Genomic DNA, 20,457 nt, shown 5'->3' on the forward strand with positions numbered 1-20,457 from the left:
CCCGGGTGGCTCAGCCATACAGAATCTGCCCACCAAGCAGGAGACGCAAGTTGGATCCCTGAGTGGGAAAGATCCCCTGGAGAAGGAAATGGCAACCTACTCCAGCATTCTTGCCTGGGAAACCCCATGGACAGAGGAGCCTGGCGGGCTGCGGTCCATGGGGTCCCAAAAGAGCAGGACATGGCCTGTGACCAACAAGGGGGCCAGGAGCTGAGGGGGGTCAGTCTCAAGACGAAGAGTGCCCTCACTGTCTCGGGCACTGCTGGCGCTGACCCTGACTTCCTCTGCAGCTTTTTTCCGGTGCAGGCTCTTGTCGTGGGAGCCTGGTGGGGAAGGGAGGCGGCTCTATGCCAGATATGGCCGTGAGCAGAGGCACTGCCACTGGAGCTGGGGCCAGAGGCCCTGGAGTCAGAGGACAGAACAGAATGTGAATGCTGGTGGTGCCCCTTCCCATGTGATGGGGCGAGGGTATGCTGGGGGCAGGGCAGCAGTGCCTCCACCTCTCAGCCCATCTGCTCACCTGCAGGAGGCAGAGTAATGGACCCCACCTCACAGGCTGTGCTGAGAATTAGGCCCAGGGTTCAGCTCAGGCTCCCTCCCAGCTTTGTCCTTCCTCTGATACTCACCCCAAAGGGCCCAAAGCCTGCATCACACACTCCACAGAGCCCAGCAACTTATCCCAAATTTCATGTAGATGCTTCAGGCTTTTAAAAAAAATCCAGCTATGGGACGTGGGGGCAAAATAGATGAAGGGGATTAAGAGGTACAAACCTCCAGGTATAAAACAAGCCACAAAGAATGTAATATACATAGTAAAGAACAGAGTCAATAATATTACAGCTTTGCATGGGGACAGGTGGTTACTGCACTTATGCTGGTGATCGTTTCATGATATACAGATCGCTATGCAGTACACCCAAAACTCTCATCACGAATGTCAACTCTTATTTCCATTAAAAAAAAAGAAAAAAAAAAATCCAGATCAGTCTTTACCTTTAAGCCAGAACAATGTAATTACCGATATTAATGTGGGTCTAAATCACTTTGTGCCTCGTTTACTTCTGGTGTCTATTTCCCTCCCATTGTTACACTTTTCCTTTCCACCTGCTTGGAGGTGAGATGCTGTTTCTGTGAGTTCAGGGACTTCCCTCTTCCCTGGGGTTCCTCAGGATGTCCGGGGTTCTATCCGTCTTCCTGCCCCTTTGTGCTCTGCCTTTTTAACACGTTCTTTACTTTTGGCCGCGCTGGGCCTTCGTTGCTGCACAGGCTTTCTCTAGCTGTGTGGAGTGGGGGCTGCCCTCTAGTTGCAGCGCACAGGCTTCTCATCGCAGCGGCTCCTCCTGTGGCGCCCGGCCTTGGTGACTGCAGCTCATGGCTCAGGATGAGTGGCTGCGGCGTGCGGGCTCAGCTGCTCCCCAGCACGTGGCATCCACCTCTCACGGGCCTGGAGCGCCCACCTGCTCCCCTGCTGTCACTACTCCTACCTTGGATGTTTATCTGGACTCTGTGGTTAAGTCTGCTTACTGGTTACCCGTCTCTCTCCCTTCAAGCTCCATGAGTGTATCCTGGGCACCACTGTGCCCTCAGGGTCTGGGGCACGGAGCAGTGAAGACAAAGCGGAGAGGGTGGGTGGATGCTGGCAGCCCAGTCTGCAGGGAAGCACCCACCTGTTGGTCCCAGTGGATGATGAAGAAAGGCCTCCTGGGACTGCACACGGGTGCAGGGGCACAGGCTGCCCATCCCCTGGGCCCAGAGACCCTCCTAGCTGAAAGAAACAGACTCGGGACAGCAGGCAGAGCAACGTACTAATGTTTTTAATACAGTCTGATCAGGTCAATTCACGTCACAGGGTCGACCCGGGCGAGCTCCGGTGCGAGACAACCGCAGTGCATGATGCCCACCCTCGCTGGCTCCCCCTCCCTCCAACAGCACAGAGAGCCCCGCCCGCCCTGGCCAGACTGGCATTTTTAAAATTCTGCATAAAACTATTTCTTCCATAGACTTCAAACAATCAACTAGCCAAGTTAATTATGGTACACCTAAACGAAGTTTTAATCCTAACCCTAACGTGTGACTGCGGTTTACAAAGAGCTCTGTATCACCTGCGATAGCTTTCAGTAGCAATTCACTACGACTGGTCCTAAAAAATAATAATAATAATATAATAATTAGAGAATTAAACCCAACAGCAAGTTGAATGGTTAAAAAAATCACAGAAGACCTGGAATTTGGGGTTGGAGTGTCCTCAATTGCTAAGCTTGTCCTAGTGGCAGAATGCTAGCCTTCAGGTAGGGCTCAGAGAAAGGGTGGGGGCCCTGCAGGTCACAGGTCAAGCTCAGAGGGGCTCTCAGAGGGCACTGCCCCCACGGTCCGCGGGACGCTGCTGCGGGCTTCCAGCTTCCTTAAAAAGAGTTGGGCGTCAGCCCTGTGTAACCGGGTAGAGGCCCTCCTGTGGCTTCTGTGGAGGGATATGAGAAGGGGGGCAGGGGACCGGACTCCCCGAGGTCCCAGGACGCTGTCAGGTGTGGGTGTGGGGCCGGGGCCGCTGAGAACTGACGAGCACCAGGGGCTCCAGCTTCCGCCCGGTGGAGAAACCGGCCCTGGCCTCGCCCAGGAGGCCCGCGTTGTAGTGTTTTCTGCCCTCATCCCATTCCGGGTCTTATAGGTTATTTCTGCCGAGGATCAGATGAGAATCTATTTCTAAAGACCATTGGGGGGTGGGTGGGGGGTGGGGGTGACAGGGCTGGAGCGGGGCTAGTTAAAAACGAATAAAAATCTTCTCAGCTACAGAACCCAAAGACACCACTTCCCTCCGCATTCACAGCATTTCTCAGCCGTCCCCAGCGGCTGTCTCTGCAGGGACGCAGCGTCTGTCTGCCTCACTTGCCCTCGGGCCCCAGGGGCTGCTGGTCGACCTCGGGGTCGACCAGAGACGAGGCGAACGCGGACTGAACGATCTGAAACCCGAAGGACTCGAGGAGAGACATGTTCTGCTGGGGAGAGAAAGGCGAGCCGAGGGCGGGGCCCAGGTCCCCCAGGGGGCCCCCGAGGGCGCGGACGTGCACCTTCTGGATGTGTTTGTTCAAGTAGGACTTGGAGCGGAAGAAGCTCCCGCACTCGGGGCAGGGGTACTTCTTCTCGCCGTCAGACTCCATTTTGTTTTTGGGGACCGCCATGTCGCAGGAGAAGGAGCCGTTGGTGCTCTGCTTCTCGGGCGTCTTCAGGTCGCTGGCGTCCGAGAGGTCGCCGTAGGAGTCGGAGCTCTCAATCGGATCCTGATGCGAGCATTTCTGGCCTTCTAGGAGGAAACAGAACACAGAGGGGCGGGTGAGGCCGGGCTCTGGGGATGCCCCCTTGGAGGGGGTCGCCAGGGGCCAGCTCACGGACTCGTGGAGGGCAGCTGATGGCCAGCCACCGCCCTGCAGAACCCACGGAAGTGCAGCGGGTCAGTCGGGGAGCCCGGCGTGCCTACGGGGGGGTGAGGCAGCAGGGCCTGGGGCCGCTGACCTCCGTCGCCGCGGACTCCACGCAGGCGCACGTGTACCGCTCGCCGCCATCTTAGCCTGCGTCGAGGAAGGGTATGGAGAGGGGGCCTCCACTGCCTCCACGCGGACAACTCAAGAGCCCAACTCCTAGGCGCCCTCTCAGGTGCCTCTGCGGGTAAAACAGCTGTGGTAATGATGCTGAACAGGTATGTTGGTGACCTCACCTCGGCACCAAACTGGCTGCGCCCTAGCAAGGCAGAACCAGAGCCGTGGGCTCCTCGACCCAGGCAGACCCCATCGACCGCTGAGGCTGAGCCGGTCCTTCTCCCGACGCTGCGAACACACGCCCTGCCCTCCGCGCCTCCGCCTGCCAGAAGCCTTCCGGGCCAAATGGTCAAAGCACAACAGCTTAGAAGGAACTGAACAACTCCATCGGCTGCTGTCCATACGCAGGGCCCGGGACAAGCCGGGCCTTAGGACAGCCCTCGCTCATCTGCCCTGCCCGGCCCACACGGGCATCCTCCACCAAGAGCAGCTTCCTGCCTGGGTTCAGAGCGCCATGCCGGGAAGGGAGGTCTGTGATGGGAGTGTGGAGCATGCCAGCTCTGCCGTCTGCCAAGCCCGGGCATCACCCACAAGGCAACAACAACTTGAAATACCGCGGAACAACCGGAATCAACCCGTGGAGGTGGGGCCTAGGGAGCTCCTCGCAATCCGAGTCGGAGTCAGCGCCATGCATCTCACAAACGCGGCCAGAGGCTCTACGGAAAGGGCTGCCCACAGCAGCCAACGGCCTCTGCCCAGGGGGAAGCCAGCCCTTGGCTCCCCCTGCCCATAGGCTCAAAGGAGAAGAAAGCGTTCAGCCGCAGCACCACGCCCTCCTGGAAGGGCCACAGGCAACGGACAGGCCCAGAGGCTCATCATGCAGGGCCCCTCTTCCTGCCTGGGCCCGGGGCGTCCCTCGGGGCTCTAGGTGTGGGGACTGGCCAGGAGCGAGGGGGGAGGGCTGGGGAAGAGGAGGCGGGGGCTGGATCTCGGCAGTGCCCTGCAGTGAGACCCCCACTGTGACTTCTGTCCTGGAGGCCACTGCCACTCGGATCTCGAGCCTCCTCGAGGCGGCCAGCAAGTCGGCCGCCTTCCCGCCTCCCCACGCCCGGCCCAGCGCCCCCACAACACAGTCTGCGCAGAGAAGCAAAGTGCAGAGCAAGGGGTCGCTTGCCTTTGTTGCCATAGGTCCTGGCGCAGTGGAACGCTGCTCCCCCATTCGGGATGGGCTCCTGGTGCCTGGAGACCTGGGGAAGGGGAACACCGTGGTGGGTTTTAACATGGACCTTTAAGTAGGAGGCAGAGGAGAAACCTAAACAAGACAAAAGGAGATGAGATCCGCGGCCGGCACACAGACACCTCTCTCTGCTTCCCCCTCGCCTCTCCTCTGGCCGCGTGGGCTAGCACTGGTAACAGGGGCCCTCCTTGGCTCAAGAACGCTGCAGCCACGGGAGCCTCCGCCAGAATCAGGAGGGCGGCGGCACCGTCCTGAGTCGGCATCTCTGCAGAGCCTGCCCCGCAAGACTGCGGTGGAGTCCGCCTGGAGGGAGGGCCTGAGATCCCACTCCTGCCCGGGCCAGAGGCCCGCTGCCTCCAGACTGCTCGGTGCCTCAAGGGGGCCAGCGGTCCGAGCGGATGGTTCACAGCCCACACCAGCTGGGGGGACCTGACTAGAAACACAGTCAGGAAAACACAAGGGACTCCAGGGCAGCTGCGGGACTCCAGCTGCCTAACACTCACGAAGGCAAACCGTCTGCACAAGAGACCGGTCGGAGGCAAAATGAAGGTCCAAAGAAGCGCCTCCGGAGTCCCCCTTCTCCTGATGGTCAGGACCAGCTCTATTCTGCTCACGTTCTCACCTGCAGAGTGACTGGATTTAGTGACTGTTTAGACCTTCTGAGGAACAATGAAAATGGGCAGTTGTCTTAAAAGGAGGGTTGCAGCCATCTCTCATTCACAGTGGTCTTCTTGGTTAGGTTTTGGAGGATCCATCAGGTTCACTTAAGGAAGCGGGACAGTCCTTGTCTTTATCGTGGGGGAGAGGCAACCCCACCATCTGGGAGCTGCCCCACTCAGATGCTCCGAGGTTATTTTGGGCCTTGAGACGCCTCAGGCTGCGAAGAGCGAATCTTGGATCAGCTTCCACAGCAGCAACGAGTCCTGAGAGATGGAACCAGCTGGACCAAAGGAACTCTACTTGGGGTTTCACATGAAGGAGCTGTGACATCAAGTCCCCCTACAGCCATGGATTCTTCAGCAGGAACCAAAACTTTGCAAAAGGCCCACGTGCAGCCCTTGTGCCTCGATGGTATCCCTTCAGTCCAGAAACAGCCGACATATCCTTGGGTACTTCCACTTTCTCGTTAAATTACAGCCACAGGGTAGCAGTGGGCCCACAACCAGTGGGCCAGTGGCTGGAGAGTACAGTGAATGTGTGCACGAGACTTGGTGTTTTTTTTAATGTTTATTTATTCTGTCTTCATTGCGGCTTGCGAGATCTTTAGTTGCAGCACATGGGATCTAGTTCCCCAACCAGGGATTGAGCCCAGGGCCGGCCCCCTGCATTGGGAGCATGAAGTTCTAGCCCCAGGGAAGTCCCTGAGACTAGTTTTTAAAATGTTTGGATTGGCCTGGCTTTGAAATGCTGCTGGAAATATTATTCAGTGAAGGTCACCTTCAGCGAGGGACAGAGGCATGCCAGGCCCTGCATACCGCGCGTTTCATGCTGTGCTTCACAGCCACAGGTACAGCTGCTAAATGGCAGAGCCTGGACCCAGTCCAGGGACCGCATGCGCCACCCAGTCCTTCACCACTAGGCAGACTCTCTAACGGTCCCTGCGTCTTGGTCCTGGACCCAGAAACATCCCCGGGCTTTGTGCAACAGGCTCAAGTTACCGCCACTTAAATTCCTGCACTTCTCTGCCACGTGTGCATGCTAAGTCGCTTCAGTTGTGTCTGACTCTGTGACCCCCATGGACTGGTAGCCCACCAGGCTCCTCTGTCCATGGGATTCTCCAGGCAAGAATACTGGAATACTTGCCATGCCCTCCCCCAGGGGATTTTCCCAACCTAAGGATCAAACCCAGGTCTCCTGCACTGGCAGGCAGGTTTTTTTAGAATCTCATTGAACAAACGTGCTCCCGACGGTAGCAGTTGTGGTTCTGGAGGGAAATGGGGGACATGGTGAAATGGGCTTCCTCTCCTGGCGAAAACCCTCCGGGACTGTCCCACCCTGCCTGCAGGAGCACGCCGTCCCGCGCTGTGACTGGGTGGTCTGCCTGCAGCCAAGCATGGGACCAGACTGGCTTCTGAGGGTTCCACAGGAAAACTCCCTCGAGGGAGGCTGTGGCCAGAAGGAGCAGGGGAGGCCCACAGGATGGAGGCCCTCAGCCCTGCGCCCTGGCAGGCAGCAGAAATACCAGACTATCCTGCTGACATGATGACACCGCTTCAGCAGGCAGTCGTTGTCTCTTCATCCCTGTGGGGCCTCTGAAGTGTAGCGAACCACTCTCCCGGCACACCAGGACAGGGCCACGGCAGCCAAGAGGGACATAAGAGGTGGGAAGGAGCCCCAGGAGCTATTATATCTACTCCTCGTGAGAAGAGCTGTGCTGGGGACACAGCAGATGCTCAATGAAAACTCACTGTGTTTTCCTGGAAAACAGTCTGGGGACCACGTGGCTGGGTCCCCTTGACGCTGCCCTAGCTGCTGACTGCTTACTATCTATAGCAAAGCCACGTGGTGGGTGGTAGGCGGCATCCACAGCTGCCACCTAGAGCCCAGAATTTAAACACACGGCAGCTCAGCAGCCAAGTTCTGGGTTGAAAGCTGAGTTTTCCACGAACACATCTTTGAAGCCAGACACATTTGGCTGGAATTCTAAACTCACCTGCTTGTCCATCACTGACTAACCAAGAACCAAAGAGGCCGCGTGATACAAGGTTTGGGGTGATGGGGCTTGAGCACACCCATGACACCGCCGTCGCTGACGGGCTACCCTCTTGTGCTCCCGAGGCGAAGAGTTTACCACCACGCGGCCACTGGGCCTCTGCAGCATGTCCTTGGCTGGTGTGTGCACTTCCCACTCTGGAGGCAAACTCTCTGCTCACAGCTTCCACATCTGTGCAGGGGTCAGAGGCTGCTTTCTCCTGGTCCACACCTTGGTGGGACCGCGCCCAACTAAGCCGCACTGGAGGGGGCACTGAGCAGGTCTGTGTCCGCACGGCCCATGAGATGGCATGACTGGCGTTGGTGACAATGTGTGTGCTCGCCTCTGGCTGGAGAGACGGTGTTCTCTACCCATGGAGCAATGACGCATGGGTGCAAATGTTGTCTCAGTCAAAGGGAGACTCCCAACGTGCTCTCCCTCATCCCAGGATACACGCACGTGTACACGGCCTGCCACAGAAACTTCAGAAGAAGGGAAACCAAAGCGATTCTCACACCAGGTCATCCCCACCATTCAACTCGGCTGACTGCCTCAACTCGAACATAAGGGAGCCGGCTTCTGCAGCCATCCGACTCCCCTGCTGGGACTCATCTCCTCTAAGATGGGACAGCCCATATCCCGATGTGTCTCCAGCTCAAAGACAAGACCATCTGTCTCCAGTGTGGGATCCGCTCTCTCCTGTTCTTCATGGGCAAGAGTCTTCTATGTGGTTGCAAGCAGGCAGACGGGTAAGTGGTTGAGCGGACTGCTGGGACTGTAGGCTGTCAGAAGACACCTGGAAACCGACCTGATCCAGCCTCACCTGCTGATCGGCGGGCTGACCCTTGCTTGGACCCCCGCAGACAGAAGGACACCCACCTAATTCCTGTGGCAGCACCTGCGTCACAGCCTTGATAAGTCAGCCCAGAGCTCCCTGGGATCTGATTCCAGGGTCTCTGTCTCCCAGTGGCCCGTCCTCTTCCTGGAAAAACTGTCTTCCTCTTCGTGGGGGGAAAGGAATTTCTGCCCAAGGAGTGAGTCCAAGGTAGAACCCTGCTTCTTCTCTTCTGACGAAGACCAAGACTGTCTTCCTTCTGAGGACCCAGGGTGGTTTGGACTAGAGCCCTCTTCTCTCTTCTTGGAAGAATAGGACTTCTGCTCTGACGCTGGGACCCGAAGCTGCTTTGCTTACAGTCCAGATCCAAGAGCTCTTCTGAGGGAAGGGGGGCTCTGGTTCTACTCTACCGGCACCCCCACCCACCGGGGCCACGTGGCCTGTGGCAGCTGCCCAGTCCTCTTCACCAGCACAGGGCAAACACAGCCTGACTTTCAGCAGTTGCTGGCTCTGCCACACCAGCTGTCTCCTGACTGGGTCAGCGTTCCTTGCTGTTCCCCGCTGCTCTCAGCTCTTCTTTCCTCCTGAGCAGGGTCCCCAGGGGCTGTGGGGACCCCATCTCCCTGCCTATGTAATCCAGGCTTCATCTCAGTCTCCTTGCTGGCATCCTCCTCCGCGCACACCGGTTTCCCACCTCTGGTCTCCGATGCTGACCCAGGCTGAGAACGTCAACCCTGAAACCCTGACAGAGTGCCTGCTGGCAGCATGGTGCGGCGGCCTGAAGCCATCAGGGGCGTGAGGAGGAAGTCAGACAAGGAACTGTCTCCTCCCGGAGCCGGGCAGCCCCACTGCCCTCTACGGACATGCAGAAAATAGGATGGCCGCCCCTGCAGCTTTTCTGACCATCTCCCGACCTGCCCGCTTCCACAGGGCTTTCTGGTGGTACACACATCGGCATCCGGCAGCCTTCAAGGCCACCCTGAGTGCGTGGTCCTGGGGGGGAGCGGACCCAGCCCAGGGCAGCAGGAATACCTGGCTACTCTGCAGGCACCCTCCACAGGATTCAGAGACCCCGGCCAAGGACTGCAGGGGTGCTGTGCCTGGTCCAGACCAGAGTGTCGGCGAGCTGTGTCTCTCCCAACACGGCAACAAAGGAGGGCCTCCCGAGTGTGCTGTGGCTTGCAGGGCCCAGAGGACAGTCACCTGCCCCGTCTCCCGGGATCCTCACAACAGCCCTGTGACATGGGCAAAGGGGTGTTTCCAACCCCTTGTAGAGAGGAAGAGACTGAGCCTTAGACACAGGGGAAAGGAGAGTTCAAGGTCGCACAGGAAGGTGAGGTGGGAGGGGCCGGCGAAACCCAGGGTCCCCCGCCTCCTGGCTCAGTGGTCCGTCCGCAAAGCCACACACAGGACTTCCAGAGCACTGGAACCAGCGCGTCCCAGGAGACGACTCGCAGCCCGGCCCCCGGCTCCCAGCCAAGCCAAGCGCACCGTGCAGAAGCCGCCTCACGCACGCCACACAGCCGCGCCGACTCCGTCAGCAGACACGGCACAGCCTCCTCCTCTGACAACACGAGCCTCAGCCCTTCCGGCAGCCGGCGGGCCGGGCAGAGGCGACTTCCCCCAACACGACAGTCAGACGCCAGCCAGGCCGACCTCGGCCGCGAGCACGCTGCCCTGCTCAGAGCACCTGCCATGTTCTGCCCTCGTCAAGGCCACAGTCTGCCCGGGTCTGGATTCCTTTGACCACATATGCTAGAAAGTTCCGGCCCTTGTTCACCTATGGACGTGACCTCTTTACCTGGCTGCTGACTTTCACTCGTATGCCTGTGACTCAGCAGGCACAGCTCTCGGGTCGGTCTCTCTCTCTCCTACCTCTCGGGGGTCTCACGATTCCCACCGACTTCAGTGGTTCAGCGCATCCATCCTGCCCTTGGGGCAGCAGGTGCGTCATGGGCCCCAAGCCTGGGAAACACCTCTCTCCTTCTGTCCCCGCCTGCTGACCTCCTGGGAGCTCCCACTCCAAGCTCCCCAAGTTGATGGGAAAGGAAAGGGCGACACACAGCTAGCTGAGGGTGAGGTGCTCACCGCTCAGTGGGGTGGGCGGGAGGAGTGGCCGTGCAGAGTGGGGCCTGAGGCGGGGCGCAGGCCCGCCCCCCGACGTGAGGACATGGTGGGCGATTACCTCGGTTACAGATACTGCAGAAGTTGCCGGGCCCCTCGCTGTGCTTCTTCAGGTGGTCCGCCATGTACGCCGCCCGCAAGTACTTCCCGCATACCTGGCAGGGCACTTTGTCTTCGTGACAGGCCAGGTGGGAGCGCAGGCGGTCTCGGGTGGCGAAAGAAGCATTGCAGGTCTGAGGGCAGAGAGGAGAGTGGGGTGAGGTAAAAGCTGGCGCCCACACCTGACTCCCCGTTGAGCACACCATGCCACAAAGCACTTCCGACCAACATAGGAACTCCCTGTACAAAGAGAATTCGGCAGGCAGCCCAGCTTCCTGCCCAGATGCTGAGCAAGCCGCTCCTGCTCCCCACGGTCTTCCCCATGGGACCCCTGAGCTGGGATCACTGGTTCCCACTGGCCCCCAACACGCCCATTTCATGGCAGGCTGAGTTCTGCAAAACGAAGAGCGAGGCACTTTTCATTCTTAAACATTTAAGAACTGACTTTCGTTGCACTGGCTGTAAGTGAATTTACAGAAGAGCTGCTGGCATGTAAATATAACAGTCTTCACCTTCCCCACCCTGGGTTTACCCTGGTTGCCTCACACAAAGAATTCCATTTACTCACTATTTATTCAAAAGTGACATTAGTTGTGGCCACGGGGAAATGAGAAGGAAAGGCAGGACAGAGCAGAGATTTCTCTTGATAACATTCTTGTGCATTTGTACTGAAAAAGCAGCCCATGAAAGGACAGTGTCAATTGCGCGAATGTGAAAATTAGCAGAGACCGAGAGCCAGAGGCTCCTGGGGGCATCTGGAGAACTCCCAGGGCTGGTGCCAGCCAGGACAGCACCGCCTGCCCCGGCCAAGTGCCCCTGGTGCCGGGCAGGCCCAGGCTCCGCCTTCATAGGTACTAGTGGCAGGCAGGACCTCACGGTGGCCCTCGAGCCTGGCTGTGCCCTCTCCCCACCCAAGCGGGGGCCTGCACAGAGCCCTACAGGTCACGGAACGTCGGGAAAGCCCGAGGAGGGTTCAACCTGATGACCTTCAAACTGTTTTGGTTCCATGTACGTGTCTCAGCTTTGAGTCAAGGTTGACTTCATTTCTTTTCTCCACACGTGTGTGTTCACTGTTTTAGAACCACAAGAGAAAGCGACATTTGCCTTTAAGGTCATCACAGATGGAACGTCAACTTACTGAAGACCAGCCACCCCATCAACTGGCGGGAACGGAGGTGCTCCCGCAGTCTCTGTTGGACAGAAACAGATCCTGAGACCCCAAGGCCTTATGGTAAGCATCTGAACACTGTCTCCACGTACAGCGTCTATCTGTGGCTTCACTGTACAATCAAAGCGAGAAACAAATGTGCGAGATGCTGTGGAGATAGAAGACACCGAGGTGGCCACCCCAGCCCCAGATGTGTGTGTCAGGACCACCTCTGTTCTTCTTGGCCGTTCGTTATCTCTTGAACAAATGTCACAGATGCGAATAGAACACGTTATGCTAATAAAATACAGCTTACCCTTGAACAGTTTTCAAGGGTTTGAACTGCAAGGGTCCATTTATACGCGGGTTTTTTTCACTAGTAAATACTGGGATAGGTGGTACAGCACCTATGATTGGCCGAACCCAAGGAAGAGGAGCCTGGCTGAGAAAGAATCGCATAAACAGAAGGCCGACTGTTGAGCTGTGCGTGTGTATCTGAGCACCCAGAGTCAGTGCTCCTAATCTTCACGTTGTTCCACGGCCAACTGTACTGCTTTCACCTACTTCTTATGTTGAGTTTATTCATGTGACAAATGAGGGAGCTAAGTTCTGAGAGTGACCTGCACAAAGCAGAGGGCTCAGCTACTGAAGAAAGAGATCCCCTGCCGCTGGGGGGCCAGGGCCCTCCCCTCCGGGGCCACCCCGGGGTGTTCCCACCTGCCGCAACCGACAGGCAGGCATGCAGAGGTCCCGAGAGGACCTGGGGTGGCTGGACTGAGAGCTGGCCCCTGAGCCTGTGCTCTGACCACCTCCAGCCTCAGCAGAGGTGTCTTCTGGTGAAAGGTGTTGGTAGTTTTCATCAGTGCCCTTGGGGGCCAGGCTGTCCTGATAGAGGTGACAGGATTTGTGCAGGGAAACTTGAGCACTCACACGACTCAGAAAGCATCATGGGTGTCTGGTCTCATGGCCTCAGTAGGGGGAAAACGGAATTCTTCCCTCACCCAGCCCACCAGACTATAAACCAGGATAAGGGGTGCTGTGGACACTTCAGGGAGAGGAGACGAGAGCTGGCTTTGCTAGACAAGTGACTGAGGACCACCCATCCCGTGACAAGGGGCAGTGTAGTCTACACCACACAACACAACTCAAAAAAGGAAGCAACCACGGACCAGGTGTAAGAAAACGCACACTGAGGATTCCACCTTCCGTGCTCTATGGAGAGGGTGCTGCTAGAGGGAGGTGAGAGAGAAGCCTCGTTGCCAACTTTCTTTTGGGACGTGTCCTTATAAGCACTGCCTGTCACACACTGCTAACAAAAGATAATGGACAACCAAACCTCAATTATCCGCAAGTGGATTATCTGTCTGGGGGATTCGCTAAGCAAAACTGAAATCGCAGACCAGGCTGAGGTTTCCCACCCTGTCCTCCACTGATTATCTCTCAAGGAATGAAAGCTAACTTGAGCCTGAGCAAACATCATTAGGAATGTAAATCTGCTACTTAGAAAAAAGATAGGAAAGCTTTCTGTGTGTTACAAAGCCACGCTGGAATGGCAGTTGGCTTCTCTACGCCAGCACTGACCCTCTGACTGGAGAACCAGAGGTTTTCTGGAGGAACTGAGAAAGTGCCCAAGTCCAGGCCTGCCAGAAGTTCAGACAACAGTGAGCATAAAGGGTCTGGCTACTTGACTCAAGAAGCAGAAAGGCTGAGAGAGATGGATCTCAAAGAAGGGGTGCCCAGAACTTCCAGCCTGGGGCCACTCAAGACAGAGGCAGCCCCTATCCTGGGGGCAAGAGGCAGGGGCACTGTGCCAGGATCAGCACCCCCGTCTGGTGGTGCTGGGGCAGCCGCCTGGCCCCAGCCCCTCATGCAGGCAGCCTGCTGTTGCCAGTGGTACACCGGTAGGGCCCCCCAGCTGAGTCGCCTCTGGTCGTCACCACTCAACCCGGAGCCCCAACCAGGCTCCCTCCTCGCCCTGCCAATTTCTCCCCATCCCAGACTCCCGAAAGTCCCAGACTCCCAAGGGTTGAGCAGTTCGGGAATGGGGCCCAAGTGGTAGCAGGGACGCCGGTGGCCTTTGAGTCTGGCAGCCTCAGGGTAGAAGAGTCTTAAGGGCAACACGTGGGGGCCCAGCAGGCCCCCTTCTGGAGGGTGTCAGTTCCTTTGTTCCCACCTCAGTTCCTAATGAGTTATCCCTCCAGCCCAAACCACCCCCGACCGGCCCTTAAGAAGTGAGGCCACAGGGAGCAGTGGGACAGGTCTGAGCTGTTCCAGCCTCTCTGTGTCAGGCTGAACTCCCTGTGGGGGGAGGGTCCAGCCCACAGCACATGCAGATGAGCAGCGCTGGGGCACCACGAAACCCCAGGGAGAGCCAGGCTGAGCCTCCATGCCCCCACATTCGGAGGGCCTTTGCCCTCAGGCTGAGGCACCAGTCCCCGTAACCAATGCCTCTCTGGCACAAGGAGGGCCGAGAGGTATGGCCATGCCCAGCCCTGCCAGGGGCCCCAGGAACCAACTCCCAGTGAGCTGTCTCTTCACCTCCAATGCTTTCAGCACACACACCATGCAAAACAGACTCTCCTGCCCTGTTTAACCCAGCCCCGGCACACCTGGCTGGCCAGCCCAAGTCTAAGGGGCAGCACGTCTTCACCTGCCAGGTCACCATCAGGGGGGTTCTGGCTGTGGGGCTGGAGGCGGGACCACGGCCTTGTGAGCGTGTGTGTGTCGGAGGGCAGGGCAGGGCAGGCACGTACACCAAGAGACCGTGGTGTCAGCGTTACGACACAGACCAAAGACAAAACACACAAAGCCTCAAATGTTAGAATGAAAACTTTTATCATCACTCCTATTATTCCCACAGAGCCCAAGGGGGCTAAAGGACACACCACTGGGATCCAAGGGGGAGGGTCTACAGCTGCTTTATCAGCCCTCCAAAGCCATGTATCAGGATGACCCAAAGTAAAACTACTGGTTAGTCTAGTTCCTGAGCAGAGCTGCTAATGAATGACATTCAAAACCACAACCGTCTAATTCACGAGCCAGAAAGGAAAGCGGGACCTGTGTGAGTGGAAGGGAAGCAGGCAGCTCGGGCTGGCCAGCCAGAGGAGGACTCACTCCCAGGGTAGGAAGAGAGGAGGCCAGGCCCCCTTCCAGAAACCGCAGGCTTCAGGGAGGTGCTATCGGGAGGGGAGGCACTGGCCTCCAGGCAGGGGCAGACACCCAGGGTACCATCAGCTAAAGGGGGGAAACAAGGGCCAAGAGCCCTGAAAGAAACACGGAGACCGCGGCGGGCCCAGGAAGGAGCTCCCTGCAGTCCCCACATGGGGGTCCCTGAGCTGGGAAGAGCCCGAGTACCCAGGAGGAGCTGGGCACGGTGGGCAGGTCTCTCCCAGGAGCAGAAGGTCTGGCCCGCCGCCACCACCGCCCCCACCACAGAAGACCCTCTCGGGAGGCCTGGCTAGCCTACAGGCCACTGGGTAAAGGCCCGGCCACCCTCAGAGGCCGTCCAGCCCTGCCTCAGATATCCCGGGGGGGCTGGGCAGAAGAGAGCGTTGCTGGAGGGTGCCGGGCCCAGGTTTTCGAGGGCTGGGAAGGATTTTTTTAGAGAAAGGGAAAAGGCGGTGTCAGGAACCGAATGGGACGACCTCCACAAAGCAGGCTGGGCAAAGTCCCATGATGGCAGGTCGCTAGGAAGAGATTCCAGGGGCGGCAGGCCGCTGCTGCTCCCAACCCACACCTGGAAAAAGGGCAGAGAGTGCAGGTTACCCCCCCAGGCCACCGGGCACGCCCCCACTGCCCGCTGGGCACCTCCTGCTCTGCCGGGCTGCTCAGCACACTACCTGGGCGTCGGAACGCGCTCCGTGGCGGAGAGTCAGAGAGAGAGGAGGCAGCGATCGCACACGTGTCCCTGCAGGCCTGCGGGAGCGCCGCCACGCCTGGCCCCCGGGGGCTCCCCGCCCTCCCTGTCGGTCTCCCCGGAGCACTCCCTCCTTGCCACCAACAGGATAAAGAGAAGCGGGTCACCCCACAACTGTCTCCCGCCTGAGATGGTGAGAACTCGGCCCAGGAAAGGGAAGACGACCAAGGAGATGAGAGAGGCATGGTTTCCACCCACACAGGACTGCTCAATGGCCAGGAGAGGAAGCTTGGTTTTCTGGGCACCACAGGGCACCCGGATACCATTCAGGCAGACACACCAAGGGTGAGAATCTGGCTCAGTCTCCCCTACCTACTGCTACACAAAGAGCTCTCCAGGACAGGAAGCCACCTTACTCTCCAGTTCTCAGAAGCCCTTGGCTGCGTGCACACGTGGTTTGGGACAGAGATGAGGGCACCAGCGCCCTGCCTCCTCACCCCCACCCCCGCCGGAGGACCCAGACAGAGCGCCAAGCCGAGTCAGGCTGCCAGGCGCACAGAGGAAGCAGTGTGGGCCAGGCTAGCAGGAGCCCTTCCGAAACCACTTCTGCCCACGGTGGCCCCTGCGAACCGCCGGGAACCAAAGTCGGACGCGGCAGGCTGCCAGTACCCCAGGACGACACGTGTGGCCTGCGGCCCACCATCCAAGGAGCTGGCAGACGCCAGGAGAGGACAGCCAAGCAGCAGAGGGAAGACAGAGACGGGTGGGAACCAGGACCCAGCAACCAGAAGGGAGGGGACATCAGCGGCGGGGGGAGGGGGCGGGGGAGAACAAAGGAGAGCAGACGAGGGGGAGGGGGCAGGGGGAGGTGTGCACAGCGGCGGTCAGCCTGCCGCCCGCTCAGACGCCAGCGGGCTCTCGTTCCCTCTCTGCCCCGGCCCGGCCCCTACCTGACACTTGTGAGGCCGCTCAGAAGTGTGCACCTGCTTGATATGTCCGTTCAAGTGATCAGGCCTGGAAAAGAGAGACCAAGAAAGACTTTAGAACAAGACCTCCAGAGAACAGGGGCTGCAAGCTTGGCCAGACCTCCCCCCAACCCCTGCACGACAAAGGAAAGTCAGCTCACAGCCCCGGCTCCTGAGGCCCAGGCCTCTGTGGCCCGGTTTTCTCTAGAGGGGGAAGGGAATGAGCTGAGTGTTTGTCTCTGACCTTGTCTGCCCGCCCCCTCCCCCAGACACTCCGTGATTTCTAGGTCCCGAGGAGAGGGCTTTAGAATGAGACCGGGCTGCCTTGCTGCAGCCTTTCCGGGAGGGGCTATGTCTGCTTCATTGTCCGGACTAAAGCCCCTCTGAAACTCCGTGTTCCCCTCCCCCAGCCTCTCCCGCCACAGCAGCCAATGAATGCCACCCGGATGGAATTCAGTCCCCAGAGGCCAAGGGATGGAGCCCTAAGTCCCCAGCTGGGCTGGTAAACCAGATGCCCGACAGAGCAGGTGGGCAGAGGCTGCCTGACCGGTATGACTGGTTCCTGCCTGGGGCCCCTCTGAGGGAGTTCTCTGCATGGCAGTGTTCAGACACACAAGGCCCTCAGAGCCCAAGCAAGCTAAAACCAGCCTTTTATTCTGAATATCCTCTTAAAAGGAAAAACAACCCTCTGCTGGCAGACAGGTCTGCAAGTTCCTCATCAGTCTCACTAAAAAGTCAATCTAAAAGACGTCCTGCCATTCTTCCCCCTCCGTCCAGTACTCATAAAGGGGATCTGTGGGTTCAGGTAGGCTCTGGAACCACCAGGTCAGAGCATATCAAAGATCTCGCTGTTCAGAAGACTCTGGGTGCCCAGCTCCGTGCCCCGTAATTCTGGGGTCTCTTGGCCCAGGGCCGCCAGTGGTGGGGTGGGGGCCCGGCGGCAGTGTGGGAGCCTACGCGGTCCCAGAGGCACTTGATGCAGTCCCTCCCCCAGCAGCCATTCAAGCGGGGAAAGTCGCTGGAGGAGCCCGGCCTCCCGCCCCCAGAGGGGGCCCCTCGCCTGGTGCCGGAAACACAAAGGGAGCCCAGGGAGAAGAATGGTGAGGCCCGGTGGCTGTGGCCGCAGCCGGAGGAATCCGGCCCCTTCCCACAAGGCCCCGAGAAGAGGCAGCAGGGCCCGCCTAGAGCCAGAGAACGTCCCCCGAGGCAAGAGAAAGCTGGTCGTGGCCACACCAACTCAAAAATCAGCGTCGTTAAAACCCTCTGCCCAAACCTGACGCGGCCCCACAAGGGCGAGTGAACCCCCAGACGCTGGCGAGGAGCTGGCTGGGACAGGCCACAGGGTCGGGGTGCGCCGTTCCTCACCTGGAGAAGCCTTTCCCGCAGCTTTGGCAGATGTAGGGCTTGCCCACGGACCCGTCGTGGGAGCGCACGTGGTAGGACATGCGGTCCTTCCTCTTGAACCGCAGCCCACACACGGGGCAGGAGTAGGGCTTCTCCCCCGAGTGGGAGAGCTTGTGCCGGTTGAGATGGTACACGTCACGGAAGATCTTGCCGCAGATCTCACATGCCACCTGCTTCCTGGTCCGGCTCCTCTTTCGAGGGCCGTCAGGGTCCTCAGAGATGGGCAGCCCGTTCTCACCCAGCCTCGGAGGAGGAAGGTCGATGTAGCCCAGCTGGAGGCTGGTGACACCATGCTGGGCCTCGTGCTGCCGGAGTCGGTTGGCATCAGTGAACACCTTCCCACACAGGCCGCACGGAAGGATGCCTGCCTCCCTTAGGCCCCCCGGGGACCCGAACATTGAGTCCAGCAGGTTGGCCTTCCTTGGGCGGCCCCGGCCTCGCTTGCCAGTCAGGGGAGGAGCACTGGATGCCACATTGGGGAAGGGTGAGGTCAGTAGCTGGGGGGAAAGGGGTCCGGCCACCATGGGCAAGCGGTCCACCCCAGGTAACACAGGCAGGGAGGCCTGGCTCGCAATGGCTGCACCAGCTGCCCGTGCCGCCTCCTCCTCGGGCTGCATGCTGCCTGCGATGCCATTGCTGTTGGCGGCTAAGGCTGCCCCGTTGGTCATGTCCAAAGGGAAACCCAAGTCCGACGTCCCGGGGGGACGAAAGAGCATGATGTCGGCCCGGGCGGGGGGCACCAGGATCTGCACATTGGACTGTTTGATGACTTCCTGGCAGATCTCAATGACCGACCTCATCAGCAGAAACTTGGCGGCGGTCATAAGCTCAGGGAAGCTCTCCAGGCGAACCACGATGCGGGAGGTGTAGGCGAAGTCCAGTATGTCCCCAAACACCTTGGAGCTGATGGTGTGCATCTCCAGCTCCCGGCTGCCCCCAGCCCCGCCGCCCGGGGCCGCCGCCGCGCCCCCCACGTCAGTGGGGCCCCCGTCCGCAGCTCCGCCGTCGCCCAACTGGGCGCTGAACACCGACTCAAAGTACTCGCTGCAGGCGGCCAGCACCGCGCGGTGCGCTGGGAAGCTCTCGTCGCCCACCCGCAGGAGCACGTCGCAGAAGCGCCCGCCGTTTTTGCGCTGCTGGTTCAGGTTGTGCAGCATCTCCGTGCTGTGTCTGCTCACCTGGTAGGTGTAGCAGCCCGACGGGCCGCAGGAAGCGTCGTTCACTCGCTCCATGGCGGCCGCCCCCTCCCCACAAGCCGGGCCGCGGCACTTACCCGCCCCACTCCCTTCCCCTAGGCAGCGAGAAGCGGGGCGCAGCGAACGTGTCTATACTCCCCACACGTGCCGGCCCGGGGCTCTGTAATCTCGCAGGTGCGCCGAGCGCACACGCCCCCTGCCCGGATCGGACTGTCTAGACGGCAGGACGCACCACCGCCCACATAGCTGCCCCCACCCCTGCCAGATCGTGCACTCTTCTCTCGTCTCCGCCCGCCCGCCCGCCTCCCCTTCTCTTTCTACCTCCGGGGGGGTACGCGAGCAAAGAGGTGCGCCCCTCCCGCAAACACGCCTGCCACCTCCCCTCCCGCCCGCCAGGCGGCGCCGGCGCGCAGCCAAGAGGGCTCGCGCGCGCGGGGAGGAGGAGGGGGGGTCTGTTGCGCAGGCGCGCGCGCGCGCGCGCGCCGCGGTTTTTCCCGGGCCCGCTGGGGGCGCGCGCTGCGTCCCCTGCAAAGCGCGAGCCGGGGCGGGGGCGCCGGAGCGGAGGAAACAAAAGGCTAAGGCGGCGGCGGCGCCGGGGCGCGCACCAGGGCGGCAGCGCGGGCCGGATCCCGGAGCCTGGCGGGCGGAGTCGGCAGAGAAGGCTGGAGCGGGCGGGCAGCGGCGGCGGCAGGGCGGGCCCTTTCCCGGGCTGAGCGAAGACGGCGGCGGAGCGACTGCGTTGCGGCCCCGGGCTCCGTGTGTTCGGAGCGGAGGAAAGATGGCAGCGGCTGCACTTCCTCTTGCACTTTCACCCCTGGGGGGAGGAGAAGGAGGGGGCGATACCAACAACACCCCCCCCCTCGCTTGCAGAAAAAAAAAGAAACGGCGAGCTCGGCGTGGGGGGCCCCCGGTGCCCCCGGCCCCGCACGTGCGCACCCGGATCCCCGGCCCGGACCGCCCCGCGCTGCAAACTTTCCACTTCCTTTGTGCCAGTCCCCTGCTCCGCCAATGCTAGCGCAGACTGAGCCCCCGTCCGGCCCCCGCCTCCCCACCCCGCCCACGGGGCCGGGGGCTGCAGTCTCAGCCCCCCCGGACCAATGCAAACGAAGCGCCTAGCCAGCAAACCAGCTCCCACTGCCCCTCCCTCCCCGCCAAGAGTGGCGGCTAGCGGACAGGGCCAGGGGAGGGGGGAGACCGAGGCGGTGCAGATCCGGGCCCCCCAGCCTGCGGTGTGCACCCGTAAGTCGAGCGGGCGTCGGCTACGCTTCGGCACCCCCCTTTGATGCGCGAAATCCCCAGAAGTCGCCTGCGACCGCCTCCCCCACTCCCAAACCCAGAGAGGGCCAGGGTCCTCGGTGGGGGCAGGCCGAAC

The 20,457-nt window shown here is 60.0% G+C and overlaps 1 protein-coding gene across 4 annotated transcripts; it reads right to left on the reverse strand.

Moving 5' to 3' along the window:
- Window positions 1-1,793: 1,793 nt before the first annotated feature.
- PATZ1 (POZ/BTB and AT hook containing zinc finger 1) lies at window positions 1,794-20,081 on the reverse strand. 4 transcript variants are annotated; one of them, XM_040251119.1, is made up of 5 exons: window positions 17,851-20,081; window positions 16,471-16,534; window positions 10,480-10,651; window positions 4,705-4,777; window positions 1,794-3,298 (listed from the first exon to the last, which is right to left on the reverse strand). In XM_040251119.1, the coding sequence occupies exons 1-5, from the start codon at window positions 19,119-19,121 to the stop codon at window positions 3,265-3,267; spliced, it is 1,614 nt and encodes a 537-aa protein (XP_040107053.1). In that variant the 5' UTR covers window positions 19,122-20,081; the 3' UTR covers window positions 1,794-3,264. The 4 variants fall into 4 exon arrangements, with proteins under 4 accessions (XP_040107053.1, XP_040107051.1, XP_040107052.1 ...); XM_040251117.1 differs by having other exon boundaries at window positions 4,705-4,842; XM_040251118.1 differs by lacking the exon at window positions 4,705-4,777.
- Between the last annotated feature and the right edge of the window lie 376 nt (window positions 20,082-20,457).

The sequence above is a fragment of the Oryx dammah genome, unplaced genomic scaffold (assembly GCF_014754425.2).
Source record: "Oryx dammah isolate SB20612 unplaced genomic scaffold, SCBI_Odam_1.1 HiC_scaffold_12, whole genome shotgun sequence".
Taxonomy (NCBI): Eukaryota; Metazoa; Chordata; class Mammalia; order Artiodactyla; family Bovidae; genus Oryx; species Oryx dammah.